We start from the raw sequence: 22,615 nt of genomic DNA, 5'->3' as shown, positions 1-22,615 counted from the left end.
TAGAGCAATTCACACTTGTCTAACAGTTACAGATTCCGATCAGTTTCTTTATTAATCCCAAGTTTCGATGGGGCAATTGATACTGGCTGGTATTTACAGGCTCCAAGATTTAATTAACATTATGCATATCCCTTACAAGCTCCAGCAGTCATGCAATCGCCTGCAGCAGCTCGCTTGGCTGTTGTTAACCATTTCAGGGCTGGAAGTGTCACCCTCCCTAGCCCTACATTAAACACCGCAGTGAAATCTCCCCAACAACTGGAAGATAGCAAATTTTGTCCCCATATTTACGAAGGGGAGTAGAGATATCCTTGGTAATTTATAGACCAGTGGGCCTTACTTCGGTTGTGGGTAACGTGTTGGAAAACAGATAAGATTTAAAATCACCTAGAAAGAAATAAGTTGATTAGGGATAGTCAACACAGTTTTGTGAAGGGTAGTTCATGCCTCACAAACATTACTGAGTTCTTTGAAAAGGTGACCAAACAGGTGGATGAGGGTAAAATGGTTGATGTGGTGTATATGGATTTCAGTAAGGCATTTGATAAGGTTCCCCATGGTAGGTTATTGCACAAAATATTGAAGCATGGTATTGCGGGTGACTTAGTGGTTTGGATCAGAAATTGGCTAGCTGAAAGAAGACAGAGGGTTGTGGTTGATGGGAAGTGTTCATCCTGGAGCTCAGTTACTAGTGGTGTGCCACAAGGATCAGTTTTGGAGCCACTGCTGTTTGTAATTTTTACAAATGACCTAGATTAGGGCGTAGAAGGATGGGTTAGTAAATTTGCGGATGACACTAAGGTCAGTGGAGTTATGGATAGTGCCAAAGGATGTTGCAGGTTACAGAGGGACATTGATAAACTGCAGAGCTGGGCTGGGAGGTGGCAAATGAAGTTTAATGTGGAAAAGTGTGAGGTGATTCACTTTGGAAGGAGCACTAGGAATAAAGAGTACTGGGCTAATGGTAAGATTCTTGGTAGTGTAGAGGAGCAGAGAAATCTCATTGTCCATGTATATAGGTCCCTGAAAGTTGCCACACAGGGTGATAAGGTTGTTAAGTAGGCATATAGCATGTTAGCTTTTCTTGGTAGAAGGATTGAGTTTCGGAACCACGAGGTCATGCTGCAACTGTACAAAACTCTGGTGCAGCTGCACTTGGGGTATTGCGTACAGTTCTGGTCACCGCATTATAGGAAGGATGTAGAAGCTTTGGAAAAGGTTCAGAGGAGATTTACTCGGATATTGCCTGGTATGGAGGGAAGCTCTTATGAGAAAAAGCTGAGGGACTTGAGGCTATTCTTGTTAGAGAGAAGGTTGAGACGTATTATTGAGACATATAAGATAATCAGAGGGTTAGATCAGATGGACAGTGAGAGCATTTGTCCTCAGATAGTGATGGCTAGCACGAGGAGACATAGCTTTAAATTGAGGGGTGATAGTTATTGGACAGATGTCAGAGGTAGTTTCTTTACTCAGAGGAGTAGGCGTGTGGAGCGCCCTGTCTGCAGCAGTAGTAGACTGGACACCTTTAAGGGCATTTAAATAGTCATTGGATAAACATATCGATGAAAATGGAATAGTGTAGGTTAGATGGGCTCCAGATTGGTTTCATAGGTCGGTGTAACATTGAGGGCCGAAGGGCGTGTACTGTCCTGTGCTGTGCTGTTCTATGTTCTGAAGATTTGAGCAGAGAAATGGCAGTTTGAGTTTAATCTGGACAAATGTGAGGTGGTGCATTTTGGGAGATCTAATGCAGGAGGGAAGTATCTGGTAAATAGCAGAACCCTTTATTGTGGGTAAATCACCCCAAATTATTTTTAATGTGGTTGCTTATTAAGAAATACCCCAGACAATCAAGTTTTAAAACACTAACTTTATTGCATGTAGCAACCAAAATAAGGCCCTTCAAGTGAGCAAGTTAAGTGTTACGCCTCAACCTAACTATTACCAAATTAATGTTGAAATTTAGCTACAATTCCAACCAACAGTGTCTGACTCTGATGTCCAGGATTTGATCCATATGCAGTGTTGTTCTTCGATCGGCTGCTGAAGAAGAGTTGTGGTGTTGGAGTCTTTTACAGTTCCTTCGATGTTGTGATATTAGTGATGACCTCTTAGATGCTTTCATTCAAATTATTGACTTTGGCTCTTAAACCATCAAGTCTACAGTTTGCCTTGTGATCAGAAGTGGCTTCTTTATTCCTTGTTCCATTTGTCATTGACTGTTTGAAGACACAGCTTTCCTGTGATTAACTCCTTAAATTCTTCTGCAGGGCAGTTACTTGTCCTTGTGGCATAAGACAGCCATTTATTAACAATTTTGCTCATGTAGCTTCAACTCCTTCTTCTCCCAGACATAGCTAATTGCTTTCACTTCCTGTATAAGTTTTTCTTTGTGCTTTAACAATTTATTTGAGATGGAGTTATTGCTACTTATTTCAATCTATAAACAGTTAATAAAGTTCTGAAGAGTATTTTGTCACACCTTAGTAGCATCAACTTACAGAGGTGTACAGATCCACAGTTCCCTGAAAGTAAGAAGATTAGTGGTGCTGGAAAAACACAGCAGGTCAGGCAGCATCCGAAGAGCTTTTGCCTGAACCGTCGATTTTCCTGCTCCTCAGATGTTGCCTGACCTGCAGTACTTTTCCAGCACCACTCTAATCTTGACTCTAATCTCCAGCAATTGCAGCACCCACTTCTGCCCTGGAAGTGACAACCTAAGTGGACAAAGTGATCAGAAGGCATATGCATTCTTGCCTTCATTGGTCAAGGGCATAGAGTATAAAAATTGGCAAGTCATGTTGCAGCTATAGAGAAATTTAGTTCGGCTACATTTGGAATATTGTGTGCAGTTCCAATTTCCAGTCTACTGGAAGATGTACAGAAAAGAGTTGCCTAGATGTTGCCTAGTTTGGAGGGTATTAGCTGTGAGGAGAGATTGAACAAGCTTGGTTTATTTTCATTTGAATGTTGAAGGTTCTCAGGTTACTTGATAAAAGTTTATAAAATTGTGAGAGGCGTGGATAGAATGGATAGTCGGAGTCTTTCTCCCAGGGTAGGAATGTCACTTACTAGGGGACATAGGTTTAAGGTAAAAGGGGATAAGTTTAAAGATCATGTGAGAGGCAGGTTTTTTGCACAGATAATGGTAAGTTGCCTCAAATGCGCTATCAGTGGAAATGAAGGAGGCGGATACAATAGAAACTTGTAAAATGCAAATTTATGAATAAGCAATGAATAGAGGGATCCAGATTGCACAAAGGCAGTCTGTGTTGGCCAAAGGGCGTTCCTGTGATGTACTGTTCTTTATTCACTGTCTACCAATTTTGTTGCACATAGCTGCTCTGTTTTAGCAATGGAATATTCTGTTCTTCTGACTCAATTTTTATCCTGTTTGTGGCTAGAATTTTGTTACTTTGGGATTTAGTAGTTTATTTGGAGGTTAAAAATGAGTATAGGATAAGGATGGTAGCATGGGTGATTTTGTGATGGGGAGAAAAATCATTCAGTGCTGTGAGATAGAGAAAAAAGAAGAAAAAAAAAGGATGCGGATGCAGGGCTTTTGTGGCACAGTGAGTTCTGGGCCAGAAGACCCGGGATTAAGTTCCACTTGCTCCAGAGATGTGTAATAATATCTCTCAACAGGTTGATCAGAAAATATCTGTAGGATAAGAATCACTCATATGTTGCAAAATATTCTGCTCAGGCTAGGAGCTTGAGCTGAAATTGGTGTGGAGCTCTTGGTACAGAATCCCAAGTTAGCAATTAGTTTTGGCTGTTCCACTTCCAAAGAGTTCAGCAACCTCACACTGGAGCCAGTACAATGCTTTAGGCCACAGACATGGGAGCAGTAGTAGACCATTGAGCCATTGAATCTACTCTGCCATTTCAATTATATCATAGCTGATCTGATAATCCTCAAATCACCTTCCCTTGATAATAATAAAATTCTATCTCAGCCTTGAATATACTTAATGATCCAGCCTCAGCAGCCCTCTGTGGCAAAGCATTTCGAGATTCACAACCCTGAGAGAAAAAAAATCCTCTTTGTCTCTATCTTAAATCTGCAACTCCTCTGGTCCTAACCTCTCCCACAAACAGGACAATCTTTCCACGTTTATCCTGTCAAGTGCTCTAAGAATCTTGTATATTTCAATTAAGTTGCCTCTCATTCTTCTATATTCCAACAAGTACAGGCCCAATTTACTGAACCTCTCCACATAAGAAGTTTATTTGTCCATACCTGGTATCAGTTTAGTGAACCTTCTCTGGAATGCCTCGAATGCAAGTATGTCTTTCTTTAGATAAGGTGCCTAAAATTGTTCACCATGCCTTGTACAATTTTAGCAAAGCTCCATACTTGTATATTCCATTTTCTTTGAAATATAGGACAACATTCCATTTGCCTTTCCTTTACCTGCTGAAATTTGATACTAACTTTTTGTGATTCATAAATGAGGACCCCTAAATCCCTCTTTTCAGTAGCTTTCTACAAATCAATGTGTCTTATGACTCTGTGGACCTACTGATATGACTCCAACCAATCCTGAGCACCGATTGGCTGATAAACTCACCCTTATGAGGAAATTGAAATGTGTACAGCACAATGATCCAGGATCAGTTCCTCTAGAATTTGGAATAGGGAGGGAATTCTGAGGTTTTGGCCCAGTGACAGTGAAGGAACAGTGATATATTTCCAAGTCAGGATGCTGAGTGGCTTGGAGGGGAACTTGAGGTTGTCATGTTCCTATGTATCTACTGGAAGTCCTTGATCTTCTAAATGAAAATTGCTGTGTTTGGAAGGTGCTGTCTGAGGCTCTTCGGTGATATTCTTCAGTGCATCTTGTACACAGTGCACTACCTGTGTATCGGTAGTGAAGAGAGTGAATGCTTATGGATGCAAATCCAGCAGGCTTTTTCTGGATGGTGTCAAATCTCTTGAGCGTTATTAGGGCTGCACTCATCCAGGTAAGTGGGGAGTATTCCATTCCTGACTTGTCCCTTGTAGGTGATGGACAGGCTTTGGGGAGTCAGGAGGTGAGTTACTCGCAACTGTATTCCTAGCCTCTGACCTGCTCTTGTAGCCACTGTGTTTCTGTGATGAGTACAGTTAAGTTTCTGACCAAAGCTAATCCCTATGTTGTTGATAATAGTTGTTTTGGTGATGGTAACACCATTTATAGTCAAGGAGCCTTGGTTAGATTGTCTCTTATTGGTGATGGTCATTGCCTGGCATTTGTATGGCGCAAATTTTATTTGAGAATTGTCTGCCCAAGCCTGAATATTGTCCAGATCTTTCTACATTTGAACATAGACTCCTTCAGTATCTGACGAGTCACAAATGGTGCTGAACATTGTGCAATCATTGGCGAATATGCCCACATCTGATCTTGTGATGGAAGGAAGGTCATTGATGAAGCAATGGAGCAATGCTATCTTTCTTTAGATAACGGGACCACAACTCCTCACAATACCCCACATGTAGTCTCACCAGCACCTGTACAATTGTAGTAATACCTCCCTATTGTTATTGAAATAAAGGCCAACATTCCATTAGCCTTCTAATTATTTGCTGCGTAAAATCCCTACAGAATCATAGAATCTCTGCAATGTGGAAGCAGGCATTTGGCCCATCCAACCTACACCAACCCTCTGAATAAACAGCCCACCCAGACTCCACTCTCCTACCATATCCCTGTAACCTTGCATTTCCAAATGCCAATCCACCTAATCTGCAGATCTTTGGACTGTGGGAGGAAACTGGAGCACCCAGCAGAAATCCATGCAGACAAGGGGAGAATGAGCAAACTCCACATAGGCAGTCCCCAAGGCTGGAATCCTAACTGGGTCCCTGGTGCTGTGAGGCAGCAGTGCTAACCACTGTTCCGCCTCCTGTGTTTCATACAAAAGTACTCACAAATACCTTTGTATTGCAGCTTTCTGCAATTTCATTTGTCAAGGGTAAGCCATTTTAAGAGAAAAAAATATAAAATTTTAATTTGGGGAATAGGAAACTAGGCCAGCCTGTAGAACTTACTTCAAGACATGCAGCATACAAACACTGGTGTTTACTGAGCGTGCAAGGTGGGGGACTAGCAAGTAGAATAATGCAAGAGTTGAGACATTTCATGGAGGAGATTGCAAATGATCTTGATAATTGCTAAAATCCAGTATGTATGTGGAGAAAGTGAGGACTGCAGATGCTGGAGAGTCAGAGTTTAAATGTATGGCGCTGAAAAAGCACAGCAGGTCAGGCAACATCTGAAAAGCAGGAGAGTTGACCTTTGGGGAATAAGCCCTATACACATTCCTGATAGGCCAACTAGAGGCGAGGCTATATTAGATTTGGTGCTCGACAACAAATCAGGCCAGGCTTCAAATCTCTCAATAGGAGAGCATTTCAGTGTTAGTGATCATAACTCTTGACCTATACTATAGTCAAGGAGAGGGATAGGAGCAGACGATATGGAAAATTATTTAATTGGGGGAGTGGGAATTATAATACTATTAGATAGGAACTGGGGCGCCTACATTGGGAACAGATTTGAATTAGAATTAGAATTCCTGGAACAGTGTGGAAACAGGCCCTTCAGCCCAACAAGTCTACACCAACCCTCTGAAGAGTAACCCACCGAGATCCATTCCCCAACCCTATCATTTGATATTTACCCCTGACTAATGCCCTTAACCTACACATCCCTGAACGCTATGGTGATTTAGCATGGCCAGTTCACCTAAACTGCACATCTTTGGATTGTGGGAGTAAACCCACACATGGAGAATGTGCAAATTCCACACAGACAGTCGCCCAAGGCTGGAAGCAAACCTAGCTCCCTGGCGCTGTGAGGCAGCAATGGTAACCAATGAGCCACTGTGCCACCCAAAGGTATCTTGACGTGTTTTCTGAGATGTTCTCAGGAAAATGCACAAAAGAAATGTGGAGGTTGTTTAGGGAGCACCTGCTGGTAGTGCTGCATAAGTTTGTCCCACTAAGGCATGGATGGTGGGGTGAAGGAACATTGGGTGGCAAGGAATATAAAACATGTAGTCAGAGGAAGAAGGAAGCTTACTTAAGGTTGAGGAGGCAAGGATCAGACAGGGCTCTAGAGGGTTACAAAGTGGTCAGGAAGGAACTAAAGAGTGGAATTAGGATAGCTAGAAGGGGGCATGGAAAAGCTTTAGCGGGTACGATTAAGAAAAACCCTAAGGCACTCTACACTTATGTGAGTAATGGAAGGATGGCCAGAGTGAGAGTAGGGTCGATCAGAAATGATGGAGGGGACTTGTTCCTGGTCTCTGAGGAGGTAGGGGAAATCCTTAATGAGTACTTTACTTCAGTATTCACGGTGAGAGGGACCTTGACATTTGTGATGACAGCATGAAACAGGCTGATATGCTCAAACAGTTGATGTTAAGAAGGAGGATGTGCTGAAAAGTTTGAAAGATAAGTCCTCTGGGCCAGATGGGGTATACCCAAGGTTACTACAGGAAGTGAGGGAAGCGATTGCTGCGCCTTTGGCAATAATCTGTGAGTCCTCACTGTCCACTGCAGTCGTGCCAGATTACTGGAGAGTGGAAAATGTTATTCCCTTGTTCAAGAAAGGGATTAGGGATAATCCTAGGAGTTACAGACCCATCAGTCTTCGTCTATAATGGGCAAATTATTAGAGAGGATTCTGAGAGACTGGATTTATGATTACTTGGATTTATGAAATCTCTAATAGTTTGATTAGAGATAGTCAGCATGGCTTTGTGAGGGGCAGGACATGCCTCACAAACCTTACTGAATTCTTTGAGGATGTGATAAAACGCATTAATGAAGGCCGAGCAGTGGATGTGGTGTATGTGGATTTTAGCGAGGCATTTGAAAAGGTTCTCCTTGGTAAACTCATTCAGAAAGTAAGGAGGCATGGGATACAGGGAAATTTGGCTGTCTGGATATGGAATTGGCTGGCCCATTGGAGACAGAGGGTGGTGGTTGAAGGCAAGCATTCAGCCAGGAGCTTGGTGAGCAGTGGTGTTCTGCAGGGATCTGTCCTGGAACCTCTACTGTTTGTGATTTTTATAAATGACTTGGATGAGGAAGTGGAAAGGTGGGTGAGTAAATTTATGAATGACACAAAAGTTGGTGGAGTTGTGGATAGTGTGGAGGGCTGTTGTCGGTTGCACTGGGATATTGACAGGATGCAGAACTGGGCTGAGAAGTGGCAGATGGTGTTCAACCTGGAAAAATGTGAAGTGATTAATTTTGGAAGGTCGATTTGGAATACATAATACAGAGTTAAAGGTAGCATTCATGGCAGTGTGGAGGAACAGAGGGATCTTGGGGTCCATGTCCCTAGATCCCTTAAAGTTGCCTTCCAATTTGATAGGGTTGTTAAGAAGCCATATGATGTGTTGGCTTTCATTAGCAGGAGGATTGAGTTTAAGATCTGTAAGGTTATGCTGCAGCTCTATAGACCCCTGGTTAGACCACACTTGGAATATTGTGTTCAGTTCTGGTCACCTCATTATAGGAAGGATGTGGAAGCTTTAGAGAGGGTGCAGAGGACTGGAGGGCATGTCTTATGAAGAAAGGTTGGGCAAGCTCGGGCTTTTCTCACTGGAGCAAAGAAGGAAGAGAGGTGAGTGGATAGAGGTGCACAAGATGATGAGAGACTTAGAACGAGTGAATAGTCAGAGAACTTTTCCCAGAGCAGAAATGGCTATCACAGGGGGGCATAATTTTAAGGTGATTGGAGGAAGGTTCAGGGGAGATGTCAGAGGTATATTCTTTACTAGGACAGTGGTGGGTGCCTGAAATGCACTGCCAGCAGTGTTGGTAGAGTCAGATACATTAGGGACATTTAAGCGACTCTTAGATGGGTACATGGATGATAGTAAAATGAAGGTATGTAGGTTAGTTTGATCTTAGAATAGGATATAAGGTTGGTACAACATCGAGGGCCGAAGGGCCTCTACTGTGCTGTACTGTTCTAGTTGTATGTTCTGTGTTCCTGCTCCTTGGATGCTGCCTGATCTGCTGTGCTTGTCCAGTTCCACACTTGTTGACTTTGGTATGGATATGTTCAAGCACAGTGAACCATGCTCCGTATCTCAATACAGTATTTTTAAGCATAGAAGATATCTAAATCATGAAAGTTTGATGACAGAATTAGAGGATATCTCAATTTTCTATTGGCCTATGTTGTACCTGACCTTGGGAGGATTTAATGAAGCAATTACTGGGAACTTTAACATCCAAATCTAGCTATGCGTAATCTGTGACTGATAAAAAATTTAAAAATGAAAAGTATTTCATTACCACAGCCCACGTTTAATTAAACATTCAATAAAAGATGACATAGAATTGAATATTTCAAATATGAATGTTTTAGTTTCGTTTTGGTATTAATCACAGTGCTGTTGTAATATCGCAGTGACCACCAGTTTTGTACTCTCCATTGTTCATTGATATACTGCCCCTTATAATGACTATCTATCAAATTGTTTTAAAGGTGACAAATACATTTTCATTTATGATGCTTATTTTCAGGAGGAAGAGAGGAGAATGGCATCAGTCATGGCCAGAAAAGAAGATGACAAAAAACGTGAAATACACAAACAGGCAATTCTGAAGGTAAAGACTAAATATTAGTTAGTCTTCAGTTAAAATAAATTATGAGAATGTTGCATGCAGAATCCTTCCATTCTGGTAATAATATGGTCAAGACATGTATTTAATCAATTAATCTAAACAGGTCTGCAAAAGAAATTTGTTTCTGGCTTTTAGGATTTTTTAATATTGTACTCCTATTTTATGAATATTTAAGAGATAGTGTAGTCAGGCTTAGTGTTAGTATAAATCCAAGTGTAGCGGCTATGTCAAAGTATTATCTTTGCACTTTGTAACCTGTTGTGGACATAGCTCTAAGAGAAGCACTATGGTTTTCATGTAGTACTCAACAAATATCAATATAAGAAGCCCAGCAATTTATGAGCTGTAATACCAAGCAGGTTCTGAAATAGTATGAGTTTATTTAGTACTTTTAGCGTAGAAAGATTTCCTGCAACACTTGACAACAACATTACAAAAATGGACATAATCTGGAAATAAAAGGCTAGAACCCATGAAAGTGCCCATGCACCTTCAGATTGTTCTAAAACCAAATAGGCAAGGAAACCTGTCATTCTTGCATCTTTTAGTTGATATGTGCTATAGTTTACACCAACATGGTTGCCTTTAACTGTCTGTTAATGTGACTCAGCAAGCCACTGAGTCATGTCATATACTTTTCAAGTATATGAACTAACTTTGGCAACAGTTATTCTTATCACCCTCCTTTTTTGCTTAATAGAATAGGGATTATGTTCCTGTCTGGCTACATAAAATCACTGAAATGTCCTTGATGCTACTTTGAAGTCTAAAGGTTGCTTATATCATATTACTAAATGGGTATTTTGCATTAGTGTTTAGTGTGGAAAAGGACATGGAAGATATAGAATGTAGGGAAATAGATGGTAACATCTTGAAAAATGTCCATATTACAAAGGAGTTCTAGGGTACTCCTGTTCAGTTCCTGGGGATTTATCCACTTTAATGCGTTTCAAGACATCCAGCACTTCCTCCTCTGTAATTTGGACATTTTGCAAGATGTCACCATCTACTTCCCTACAGTCTATATCTTTCATATCCTTTTCCACAGTAAATACTGATGCAAAATACTCATTTAGTATCTCCCCCATTTTCTGCGGCTCCACACAAAGGCTGCCTTGATGATCTTTGAGGGGCCCTATTCTCTCCCTAGTTACCCTTTTGTCCTTAATATATTTGTAAAAACTCTTTGGATTCTCCTTAATTCTATTTGCCAAAGCTATCTCATGTCCCCTTTTTGGCCTCCTGATTTCCCTCTTAAGTATACTTCTACTTCCTTTATACTCTTCTATGGATTGACTCAATCTATCCTGTGTATACCTTACATATGCTTCCTTCTTTTTCTTAACAAAACCCTCAATTTCTGTAGTCATCCAGCATTCCCTATACCTACCAGCCTTTCCTTTCACCCTAACAGGAATATACTTTCTCTGGATTCTCGTTATCTCATTTCTGAAGGCTTCCAATTTTCCAGCTGTCACTTTACCTGCAAACATCTGCCCCCAATCAGCTCTCAAAAGTTCTTTCCTAATACCGTCAAAATTGGCCTTTCTCCAATTTAGAACTTCAACTTTTAGATCTGGTCTATCCTTTTCCATCATTATTTTAAAACTAATAGAATTATGGTCGCTGGCCCCAAAATGCTCCCCCACTGACACCTCAGTCACCTGCCTTGCCTTATTACCCAAGAGTAAGTCAAGTTTTGCACCTTCTCTAGTGGGTACATCCACATACTGAATCAGAAAATTGTCTTGTACACACTTAATAAATTCCTCTCCATCTAAACCTTTAACACTATGGCAGTCCCAGTCGATGTTTGGAAAGTTAAAACCCCCGACCATAACTACCCTATTATTCTTACAGATAGATGAGATTTCCTTCCAAGTTTGTTTCTCAATTTCCCTCTGACTGTTGGGGGGTCTATAATACAATCCCAATAAGGTGATCATTCCTTTCTTATTTCTCAGTTCCACCCAAATAACTTCCCTGGATGTATTTCTGGGAATATCCTCCCTCAGTACAGCTGTAATTCTATCCCTTATCAAGAACGCCACTCCACCCCCCCACCCTGCCTCTCTTGCTATCCTTCCAGTAGCATTTGTATCCTGGAACATTAAGCTGCCGGTCCTGCCCATCCCTGAGCCATGTTTCTGTAATTGCTATGATATCCCAGTCCCATGTTCCTAACCATACACCGAGTTCCACTGCCTTCCCTGTTAGGCCCCTTGCATTGAAATAAATGCAGTTTAATTTATTAGTCCTACCTTGTCCTTGCCTGCCCTGACTGTTTAACTCGCTTCTGTTCTCAACTGTACCAGTTTCAGATCGATCTCTTTCCTCACTATCTCCTTGGGTCCCACCCCCACCTTACTAGTTTAAATCCTCCCGAGCAGCTGTAGCAAATCTCCCTGGAGAAAGTGAGGACTGCAGGTGCTGGAGATCAGAACTGAAAATGTGATGCTGGAAAAGCGCAGCAGGTCAGGCAGCATCCAAGGAGCAGGAGAATCGACGTTTCGGGCATGAGCCTGAAGAAGGGCTCATGCCCGAAACTTCGATTCTCCTGCTCCTTGGATGCTGCCTGACCTGCTGCGCTTTTCCAGCAACACATTTTTAGCAAATCTCCCTGCCAATATATTAGTCCCCTTCCAATTTAAGTGCAATCCATCTTTCTTGTACAGGTCACTTCTACCCCAAAAGAGATTCCAATGATCCAAAAATGTGAATCCTTCCCCCATACACCAGCTCCTCGGCCATTAATTCATCTGCTCTATCCTCCTATTCCTGCCCTCACTAGCTCGTAGCACTGGGAGTAATCCAGATATTACTACTCTCGAGGACCTCCTTTTTAAATTTCTGCCTAGCTCTCTGTAATCTCCCTTCAGAATCTTAACCTTTTCCCTTCCTGGGTCGTTGGTTTCAATGTGGACAATGACCTCTTGCTGGCCCCTCTCCTCCGTGAGAACATTCTGCACCCTCTCTGAGACATCCTTGATCCTGGCACCAGGGAAGCAACACACCATTCTGCTTTTTCGCTGCTGGCCACAGAAACGTCTGTCTGTACCTCGAACTAGAGAATCCCCTAACACAATTGATCTCTTGGAACCCGACGTACCCCTCGTTGCATTAGAGCCAGTCTCCATACCCGAAACTTGGCTGTTCGTGCTACGTTCCCCTGAGAATCCATCACCCCCTACATTTTCCAAAACAGCATACCTGTTTGAAATGGGTATAGTCACAAAAAACTGCTGCACTGGCTGCCTACCTCTCTTACCTTTCCTGGAGTTAACCCATCTCTATGACTGTATCTGAGACTTCCCCCCTTCCTATAACTGCCATCCATCACATACTGTTGCTGTTGCAAATTCCTCATCGCTTCTAACTGTCTCTCCAACCAATCCATTCGATCTGATAAGATTCGCAGCCAGCAGTATTTATGGCAGATATAATCCGCAGTAGCCCTTAAACTCTCTTTAAGCTCCCACATCTGACAAGAAGTACATATCACTGCAAAGGCCATTTTTGCTCCTTCACAATCTACAGACCCAGAAAATTACACCGTCTTATTCCTCTACAAACACTGCCCCAGGTTAAATTAATAGTTATGGCTTATATTTTAAGTTTAATCAAGAGACATATCTCCAAAAACATATAATCAAGAAAGAACCTACTCTACTCACTACTGCAGATTCTCTGTAGGCCACTTAAAACAACAATTAAGTTATCTGATTCTGTGCTGTGAACTTTGCCCAACAGTTCCTCCAAGATTACTTGTGAATTTCACTGTTTGATAATTTTCCCAGATGCACTCCAATGTCCAGCAATACACGAATTCAAACAGCAAAGGCGGTAATTGTGCAGGTTCTCTCTCTCTCTCTCTCTCCTGCACTGTCCTCACCATGTGCTTTCTTCTCCCTTTTAAAACTGCTGTTGTTTTACTTTTTTTTCCAAAGTTCCAAAACAATGCAACAGCATATAAAACAGTAATTGCTGCTCCTGCAATTCAAGGAAATCACCTCCAGCACCTAAAATACCTCTAAAAAAGGAGCAGCTCTTACAGCCAGAAATATTTCCCGTCCTCCATCTTGGATTACCCAGAATCATATTGTGAAACTTGAAAGCATTCAGAAAAAATTTACAAGGATGTTGCCAGGGTTGGAAGATATGAGCTATAGGGAGAAGTGGAGTAGGCTAGGACTGTTTCCCTGGAGCGTCGGAGGCTGAGAGGTGACCTTATAGAGGTTTATAAAATCATGAGGGGCGTGGATAGGGTAAATAGACAAGGTTTTTTCCCTGGGGTGGGTGAGTCCAGAACTAAACAGCATAGGTTTAGGGTGAGAGGGGAAAGATATAAAAGAAACCTAAGGGGCAGCCTTTTCACGCAGAGGGTGGTGGAGGCTGGTACAATTTCAACATTTATAAGGCATCTGGTTGGGTATATGAATTGGAAGGGTTTGGAGGGATATGGGCCAGGTGCTGGCAGGTAGGACTAGATTGGATTGAGGTATCTGGTCAGCATGGACGAGTTGGACTGAAGGGTCTGTTTCCATGCAGCACATCTCTATGACTCTATGATTCTCTAGCTAACTAGTAGGAAATTCCAATGGAACCTGCCACCAACCATACTTCAGTTTAAATCAGCTAGTTATTTCATATTGTTGATTTTCTGGATTCATGTTCACAGATACCTAATATAGGCAGTCAATAATTTGTAAGTAATTTTCTGATAGTTTATTAAACTTGTTCATCAGCAGTTTAGATATGATGCAGCAGTTGAGATATGTTGCATTAGTTAATGAGATAAAGAAAGTACACAACCATGACAAATGGAAATAGTTCATTGATACTAGAGGACACACAGGCTGTCAGCATGGAATGTTTTGGTCTTGTTAAAGTTGTGGGGGCAACATCCTGCTCTTTAGCCGAGGTGAGGGGGAACTCTTCCTTCGGTCTTCCTTCACTTCTGTCTGTATTCCATGTGTCTGTTGAGGACTGCTTGATGAAGACTGCTGTCTGGGAATCACCTGATGAAAACTGCTGCCTACAAGGTCTGCTGATAAGAACTGTCCAAAACAAATGCCCCTCTGCCTGAGCACTTATTGTCATATCAAATTTACTGGGGCAGGTAGCTTATGCCATGTCAATCAATTGTCTGAATGCTTTTGACAAATTGACATAGGACAGCCAGTCATGACATTGGATGATGTTGTCCTCTTGTCCGCCTGCATTTGAGGGTTAATTTACTATTCTTTCTAAGATGAAATACTTATTTTCGGAAACAACACACTTTGATAATAGGCTGCTATGCAAACGAACCTTCCAGCTCAGCGAGCAAATCTACATCCAGGCTGCTTTTAGCGCTAGATTAATTGTTGATGCTGGTTCAATGAGCATCATGACCTCCACATTTCATGCTTCCTTTATTTTTCATATTCTGAATTTTGTGAAGTATTGCTGTGATAACTGTTTAATGTAATCTCATTCTAGACAATATATACTAGAGAAATTCAGTTTTAAGGGACCCTAATATCCAACAATATTGTCAGGAAAACCATCTCAATGGAGATTTTAGTTGGTATGGCCCATAGAAATTCATGGCACTTTAGTATCCAAATGTTCAGAAATTCAACTAATTTTAACATTTTAAACTTAAGGCATGGATGTTTTAAATTCTATGCTAAAACTGTGATACACTTATAAAATGTTTGTTTTGAGATATCTACAGCATCACCATGATGAATTATTATGTGTATTCAAGCAAGGTTTTTATTAAATGTGTTCATGAGATGTCCATGAGGCTGACAAGGCCAGCAAATGTTACTTGTCCCCAATTACTTTGGAGGAGGTTATGGTGAGGTGTCCCAAAGTACTGCAATATATGTGGTGGAGGTGCACCCATGGTGCTATTAGGAAGTGAGTTGCAAGATCATGACCTAGTGACAGCGAAGTAACAGCAAAAAAAATTTCTAAGTCATGATTGGATAAATGCCTGGTGTAGTTTAAAAGGTCAGGAGTAATTTGGATCTTGATGTTGTTCCAGAGTAATTAGGGTGTAATTTATTATCACTTATTGTTGTATTGACTTCATCTCAGATCATTAATAATGAGCAAATGTTTCAAACTTTGCAATGTTGTTTCACTGTGAGTTACTCTGAGATTGCAGCAACCTCTAGCATTGGTCCCACCAGTCATTATATTTGAAGATCCAGCGATGAATGGTGTGCAGGAAGCCAGCTCAAGGATTCGTAGAATCCCTGCACTCTGTAAGCAGGCCATTTGGCCCATCAAGTCCATACTGACTCTCCAAAGAGCTCTCCACCCTGTTACCCTACTTCTGCATTCCCCATGGCTAATGCAGCTAGTCTGCACATTGCTGGACACAAATAGAATTAAATAAGATGGAAGGGAAGTGGATTACTACCCATGAAGGAGTGCTGTATTAGCTAGACTAAGGGCCTGAATACCAACTCAGGTGTAAATGAAGGATACAATAGCACTGATCAAAGAAAAGCAAGGGAATTCTCTTCCTATCCTGGCTAACATTAATTCCTATGACAATATGCATAAAATAAATGATCTGGTTATTTATCTCATTATAGTTTGAGGGAGCTTGTTGAATGCAAATTATTTGACAATCTTTTCTACTGTACAACAGCAAATCTTCAAAAAGTAATTCATTAGCTGTAATGAACCCTGCTGACATTAGACATGATAAACATATGCCTTATGTAATGTAAAGAAGTGAATGGGTTTTCTTAAACAATATTCTCTACATCATCTTTGTTGTCTTACTCACTCTTGTTTTACAGGAGAAACGTCGTTTGGCTATCAGTAATGCTGCCAGACAGTGGGAGATCCAGCAGACAGTTGCCGCCATCAAGGACGCACAACAGGAACAAGTGAAATCTCTGGGTATTCATAAACCATATCACATCAATGAACATGAACAGGAGCTATGGCCGAATGAATCAAGGTATGCATTCTTTTGACTGAGGAACTTTGATTAAGGGCCAAAACCTATAGTGCAGCAGAACAGTGAGATGAAGAAAAGGTGAGATGGGAGAGAAGATTAGATAAAAAAAAATTATTATGGGCCTTGAAGCTTTGTAAATTTTATCAGTTGCACCTCTTTTTTGGTTTTAATATAAACTTATTTGGCTCATTTTTTGATAGTTTTTTTTCCTCGGGACATAGTTTAGATTTTCTAGTTTCATTATTTTTTCCCCTCAGTTTCAGTATTTGGCCTGGAAAGTAGCAAGTCTGTTTGAATCCACAGAACAGAACACAGTGCTATTCCGGGAAAACGTAGCTTTATGATCATTCTGGAATATTTGAAAGAGATCATTAGCTGATATTGGATTTGAGGCAGAAGATCAACTGCAGTCATATTGAATGACAGAGCAGACTTCAAGGGCCATAAGGCCTAATCCTGTACCCATTTCTTATAGTCTTGTGTACATAGTCCATTAAATGTCCATGAATAAATTGTGGAAGTTGGTCTATCCCTACATAAGTAATGAATTTCATTACTTTTGGATAAAACAATCAATGTTGAAAGTGTGCTGGACTGCTTGTTTTTAATCATATCCTTTCATAGCCCGTTAAGTCCAAAGAACAATATTGAAAAGGAAGCAGTAGAGAGCAACAAACAAGACTTGTCAAAATCTGAAAAGTCCAATAACATGAGGTAAGGTCTAATTTTGTTTTGCATATTACTGATTTCTAGCTAAATATTTTGTAAAGGTTGAAAATTCTTATTCTTTTATCTGTATTAGTATTGTTTATGATAAATGACAATTGTTCAGTGAAGTGCAGATATACATTTTGACTCATTCCCAACATTCAACTTAAAATGTACAGTTTGTATCCTTTATCTCTCCACCCTTCAGGCACTCTGCCTGTATTCCTGATGAAGGGGTTTTGCCCGAAACATCGATTTTACTGCTTCTCGGATGCTGCCTGAACTGCTGTGCTTTTCCAGCACCACTAATCCAGAATTATAATTAGCTCCCAAAACACAAACATTGCTCACCCATCTCAAGATCAATGTGTTTACTGTCACAGAATTTCCCTTTCTGTCAGTTCATGTAACTGTGTTCTGATTAATTTGTAAGTAAAGGACCATTTCCTATTCCTTCCAATCTCACTCTGGGTATCATTACATAAATAGCTGTCTTGCAATGCTATCAAAATTGTTTGCTTTGTAAGGCTACATATTTCCTCTTCAGCACACTTCCCTTCCTCTACTTAGTTTAAAACCCACTCTGCAGCCCTAGTTATTTGATTTACCATAACACTGATTCCAGGATGGTTTAAGTCCAACAAATAGCCCTCTTCTATTCTAACTGAAACCCATTCCTTCCACATGATTTGGAGATGCTGGTATTGGACGGGGGTGTACAAAGTTAAAAATCACACAACACCAGGTTATAGTCCAACAGGTTTATTTGGAAGCACTAGCTTTCGGAGCGCTGCTCCTTCATCACGCGGTTGTGGACCTTCCACACTAATCTTTGAACCACATATTTATAGAGTCATAGAATTAAAGAGATGTACAGCACAGAAACAGACCATTAGGTCCAATGTGTCCATGCTGACCAGATATCCCAACCCAATCTAGTCCCACCTGCCAGCACCCGGCCTATATCCCTCCAAACCCTTCATATTCGTATACCCACCCAGATGCTTTATAAATGTTATAATTGTACTTGCTTCCACCACATCCTCTGGCAGCTCATTTCATACACGTACCACCCTCTGCGTGAAAAAGTTGTCCCTTAGTTCTCTTCCATATCTTTCCCCTCTCACCCTAAACCTATGCCCTCTACTTCTGGACTCCCTGACCCCAGGGAAAAGACTTTGTCTATTTATCCTATCCATGCCCCTCATGATTTTATAAACCTCTAAAAGGTCACCCCTCAGCCTCCGACGCTCCAGGGAAAACAGCCCCAACCTATACAACCTCTCCCTATAGTTCAAATTCTCCTACCCAACCAACATCCTTGTAAATCTTTTCTGAACCCTTTCAAGTTTCACAACATCTTTCCGATAAGAAGGAGACCAGAACTGCACACAATATTCCAAAAGTGACCTAACCCAATGTCCTGTACAGCCACAACATGACCTCCCAACTCCTGTACTCAATACTCTGACCAATAAAGGAAAGCCTACCAAACACCTTCTTCACTATCCTATCTACCTGTGACTTTAACGCCTTGACTTTATTTACCTTATACCAGTTTGCCCATGGCTCAGCCAGAAATCATGAGATTATTACGTTGGAGGTTCTGCTATCTAATTTAGCTCCAAACTATTCAAATTCTTGCAGTAGAACCTCCTTTCTAGTCCTATCAATGTCATTGATACCGATGTAGACATTGACAACTGAATTAAGTTGAATGCTGCTGCGTGAGATAAAGATGCAAGGCTTTACGGGTAATATATTAGCATGGATAGAGGACTGGTTAACTAACAGGAAGCAAGAGTGGGGATAATGAGTGCTTTTCTGGTCCTGAAGCAGGGTTACACCCAAAATGTTGACTTCTCCACCTCCTGACGCTGCCTGGACTGCAGTGTTCTTCTATCCTTCTGCTTGTCTACCTTGGATTCCAGCCACTGCAGTTTTTTTTTGTCTCTAACCCAGTGAACTAGTTGAGGTTTCCTCATTGAATGTTTTTAAAGCTAAGATAGATAATATTTTGAACAGCAAAGGAATTAACGGTTGTGATGAGAGGGCGGGTTAGTGAAGCTCGGGCCACGAAAAGATTAGCCATGATCTTATTGAATGGCGGAGCAGGCTCGAAGGGCCAGATGGCTTACCCCTGCTTCTAGTTCTTATGTTCCTATATTGTTATGTTCTTAATCTCTCCCACTCCGAGCTCTTCTCCAGCCCTGAGGACATGTCCTTAGCCCTGGCACCGGACAAGCAACACAGTCTTTGGGACTCACTTTCATGGCAGTAGCGATCAGTAGCTATCCCTCTATTTATGTTGTCACCTATGATGACTACATTCCAATTTTTTCCCTTCCTCTGCCCCCTAATGACTCCCTGTATCATGGTTGCAGTGGTCAATTTACTCATCTTCCACTCTCTTCTAACAGCTTGTAACTGCTGGATATCTGAAGGGCCGAATATCCTTGAATGCTAACCCCTGGCTCCCTAAAACCCTAACCATCCTGTCCCTGATCACAGTCCAAGGTTGAATTACCTAGCTAGAACAGTGTGACTGCCTCCTGGAGCAAAGTGTTCTGACAACTTACCCCTTAGCTACATCCAACAGTGCAACATCCAAAGCTTAGACACTAGCTCCCCAACTCAGATCCAAAGTTGCTTGATCTGTAAACACTTGCTACAAATCTGTTCATTTGGATAATCTTGATATCTAACATCGTCCACGTGCTACACAGCAACACAGAGCCTGTGTTGCCATTACTATTAAGTTTTATTTAAATTATTAAATAATTGCTCTAGTAGCCCTGCTCTTTGCACATGAAGAATCCCCCATTCTTTACACATCATTGTTATTATGTTTTGACACCACTATCAATTTTATACTTAACAAATTATTTTTAAGAAAATAAAAGGAGAAAAAAGAGACTAGAGACCTAAGCACAACATAAAGACCTTACTTTTACTTCAGTGACTAAAGATACTTATCAATCAGCTATTTTCCCTGCATTTGTGTCAAGTTATAGTTTGTGAGGTCACTGCCACTGGTCTCACTGCAGGTAGATCTCTTGATCCACGACTTTTATTCTCTCCTGCTTTCCTCATGCACTGTTGATCTACACCTTTTAATCTCTCTTGCTCACTCCTTTTTCTGGAAACATTACTTTTTGCAGTAAACTTTATTAAAGCACCTCTTTCCTTCCACTGAGTTTCCACTTTGAACCAAATTCCTAGATTCACTCACTTAAGTTGTGTCTGCCGTGGGATTCTGATATTTTGAATCTGGGGACTGTCTGTTGTCCCAGATGTGGACACTGTTCTCAGTGGTGCTGCTGGGACTATACAGTTATCAGGCAGCTCTGTGAGGTGGACTGACTCCCAAATCAGGCAGAAGTCCTGTCACAAGCCAAGTAACATTCAAATAAAAATGGAATTGTTGTGTATTTGCTAACATTGGCAAGGATGATTCCCCACTAATATTTTAAGTGGTTGGTCTGGAACCCACACCACCCAAAGAATGCAGTCTTCTGAGATATTTATGACAATATGAAGTGAGTCTAACTAGTTTATTTTCTAACAGATCCTTCAACTCTTCACACCCTTGCATCAGTTGTCCGAATCTGTCTCCGAATAGTTCTTGTACCTACCAGCTGATTGAACCCCTTTTCTTTGTCTATCCCACATACTCCTGTACAGCTCAAACTCATCTTCCCTCAGTATCCTTTGTTCCCACAAATATAAAACTAGCTTCTGCAATTTACAGTTAAAATTCCTGACTCCTGGACCACTATTGGTAAATCTCTCTGCAATTGTTAACAACCCTTACATTCTTTCTCAAGTGTAGTGACTAGAATCGATTGAATACTGTAGTTGTGGCAGAACCAGAGCTTTATAAATATTCAGCATAACCTCAGTGCTTTTATACAGTTTGTATTTATGAAGTCTAATCTCCCATGTTTTACTTATTATGTCTGCCACCTTCAAAGATCTATGCTCATGAACCCCCAGTCCGTCTGTCTTTGCATACTGTTTAAACTGTGCCATTACCCTATATTTATTCTCCTTACCCCTTGCCAAAGGCATCACTTTGCACTTCTCTGTTAAACTGTGTCTGCTGTTCTATCTCCATGTCCTTTTGCAGTCAATTAATGTCATTCTCACTGCTTGCAGCACACTTCCAATTTGGTATTTTCAGTAAATTTTAAAATTTTATAAGAGCCCTATTAATCATGACTTGCTGCTTTCTATCCTTACAATTTTTTAAAATCCAAACTGACACTGTTCTATTTCGTCAAGCTCTGTTTTGTTAACAAGCCTTTTTATGTGGAACTTTGTCAGAAACTCTTGTAAAATCCATATGGACAAGATTAATTGCAATTTCTTCATCAAGCTTCTATATTTCTTCATCAATAGACTGAATTAAAGTGATCAAGTACAAATTATCTTTTCCAAACAAACATAGAGCATGCTGGAGAAACTCAGCAGAGCTGAAAGCACCTGTAGAGACATAAACCATTTTGAGTCCGGTATGACCCTTCCACTAGAGGCTTTGACTAAACACTGATTAAGTCTGGTAACTTCAGAATTTAAACTTAAGTTTACAGTTTAATGTAAATACAAATGTAAATTACAAACAAAATTAGATTTGTACTAATTATAAATCTTGACTTTTTTACCTCAGAACTGCAAGCACTCAGTCCTAGCTCTGAACATTATGCAGAGATTAGATTCATTGCATCCTATATTCTTTATTGTTCAATCCATTGCTATATTACATTTTATTCAACATTGCACCTGTTATGAAATCCATTTCCAGCATTCTGTGAGAATGTAGCCTTAATGGTGCACACTCAGTTCCAAAGATGCTATATTCGACTATTCCAAAATGTTAATAACATTCAATTGTGCCCAGCAGTAGGAGAGTGGTTTATTTCAAAGTTTTCAATAGGTCATTCAGGTTTGAAATGAGTGAAGAGGAGTTCAAATATTACAGTCAATAAATAAGACACAGAAGCAGAATCCATGTTAAGAGTAGCCCAGTTGGCTGTACTGCTGGGAAGGCAGCTGACTTTATTGTGGAGAGGACTCAGTGAGGAGTCAGGAGAAGCTAAATAGCCCTGAGCTTTTAAAATCTAGAAAGCGGCAGGGACAGACCACTATAAACACCGGAGGAAACATCAAAGAAGCGCTTCGCAGGAGGCTCCCAAGCACTGATGATGTCGCCTAGCCAGGGGACGAAACGTTTGCAACAAAAACTTCCAGCTCGGCGAACAGAACCACAGCAACGAGCACCCGAGCTACAAATAGAACAT

At 40.9% G+C, this 22,615-nt stretch overlaps 1 protein-coding gene across 4 annotated transcripts in view; it reads left to right on the top strand.

Annotated features, from left to right (window-relative positions):
- The window catches only part of LOC122542505 (leucine-rich repeat-containing protein 49), a 271,158-nt gene that overhangs the window by 185,364 nt on the left and 63,179 nt on the right, over positions 1–22,615 (top strand). For all 4 annotated transcript variants that reach the window (XM_043680302.1, XM_043680301.1, XM_043680305.1 and 1 more), the window contains 3 exons: positions 9,539–9,622; positions 16,444–16,607; positions 17,232–17,321. In XM_043680302.1, the coding sequence (XP_043536237.1) occupies positions 9,539–9,622; positions 16,444–16,607; positions 17,232–17,321 (338 nt within the window). The remainder of the gene's footprint in view (positions 1–9,538; positions 9,623–16,443; positions 16,608–17,231; positions 17,322–22,615) is intronic.

The sequence above is a fragment of the Chiloscyllium plagiosum genome, chromosome 40 (assembly GCF_004010195.1).
Source record: "Chiloscyllium plagiosum isolate BGI_BamShark_2017 chromosome 40, ASM401019v2, whole genome shotgun sequence".
Classification (NCBI taxonomy): Eukaryota; Metazoa; Chordata; class Chondrichthyes; order Orectolobiformes; family Hemiscylliidae; genus Chiloscyllium; species Chiloscyllium plagiosum.
Note: the sequence above shows the minus strand (reverse complement) of the source record. Positions and strands in the feature narration are given on the sequence as shown.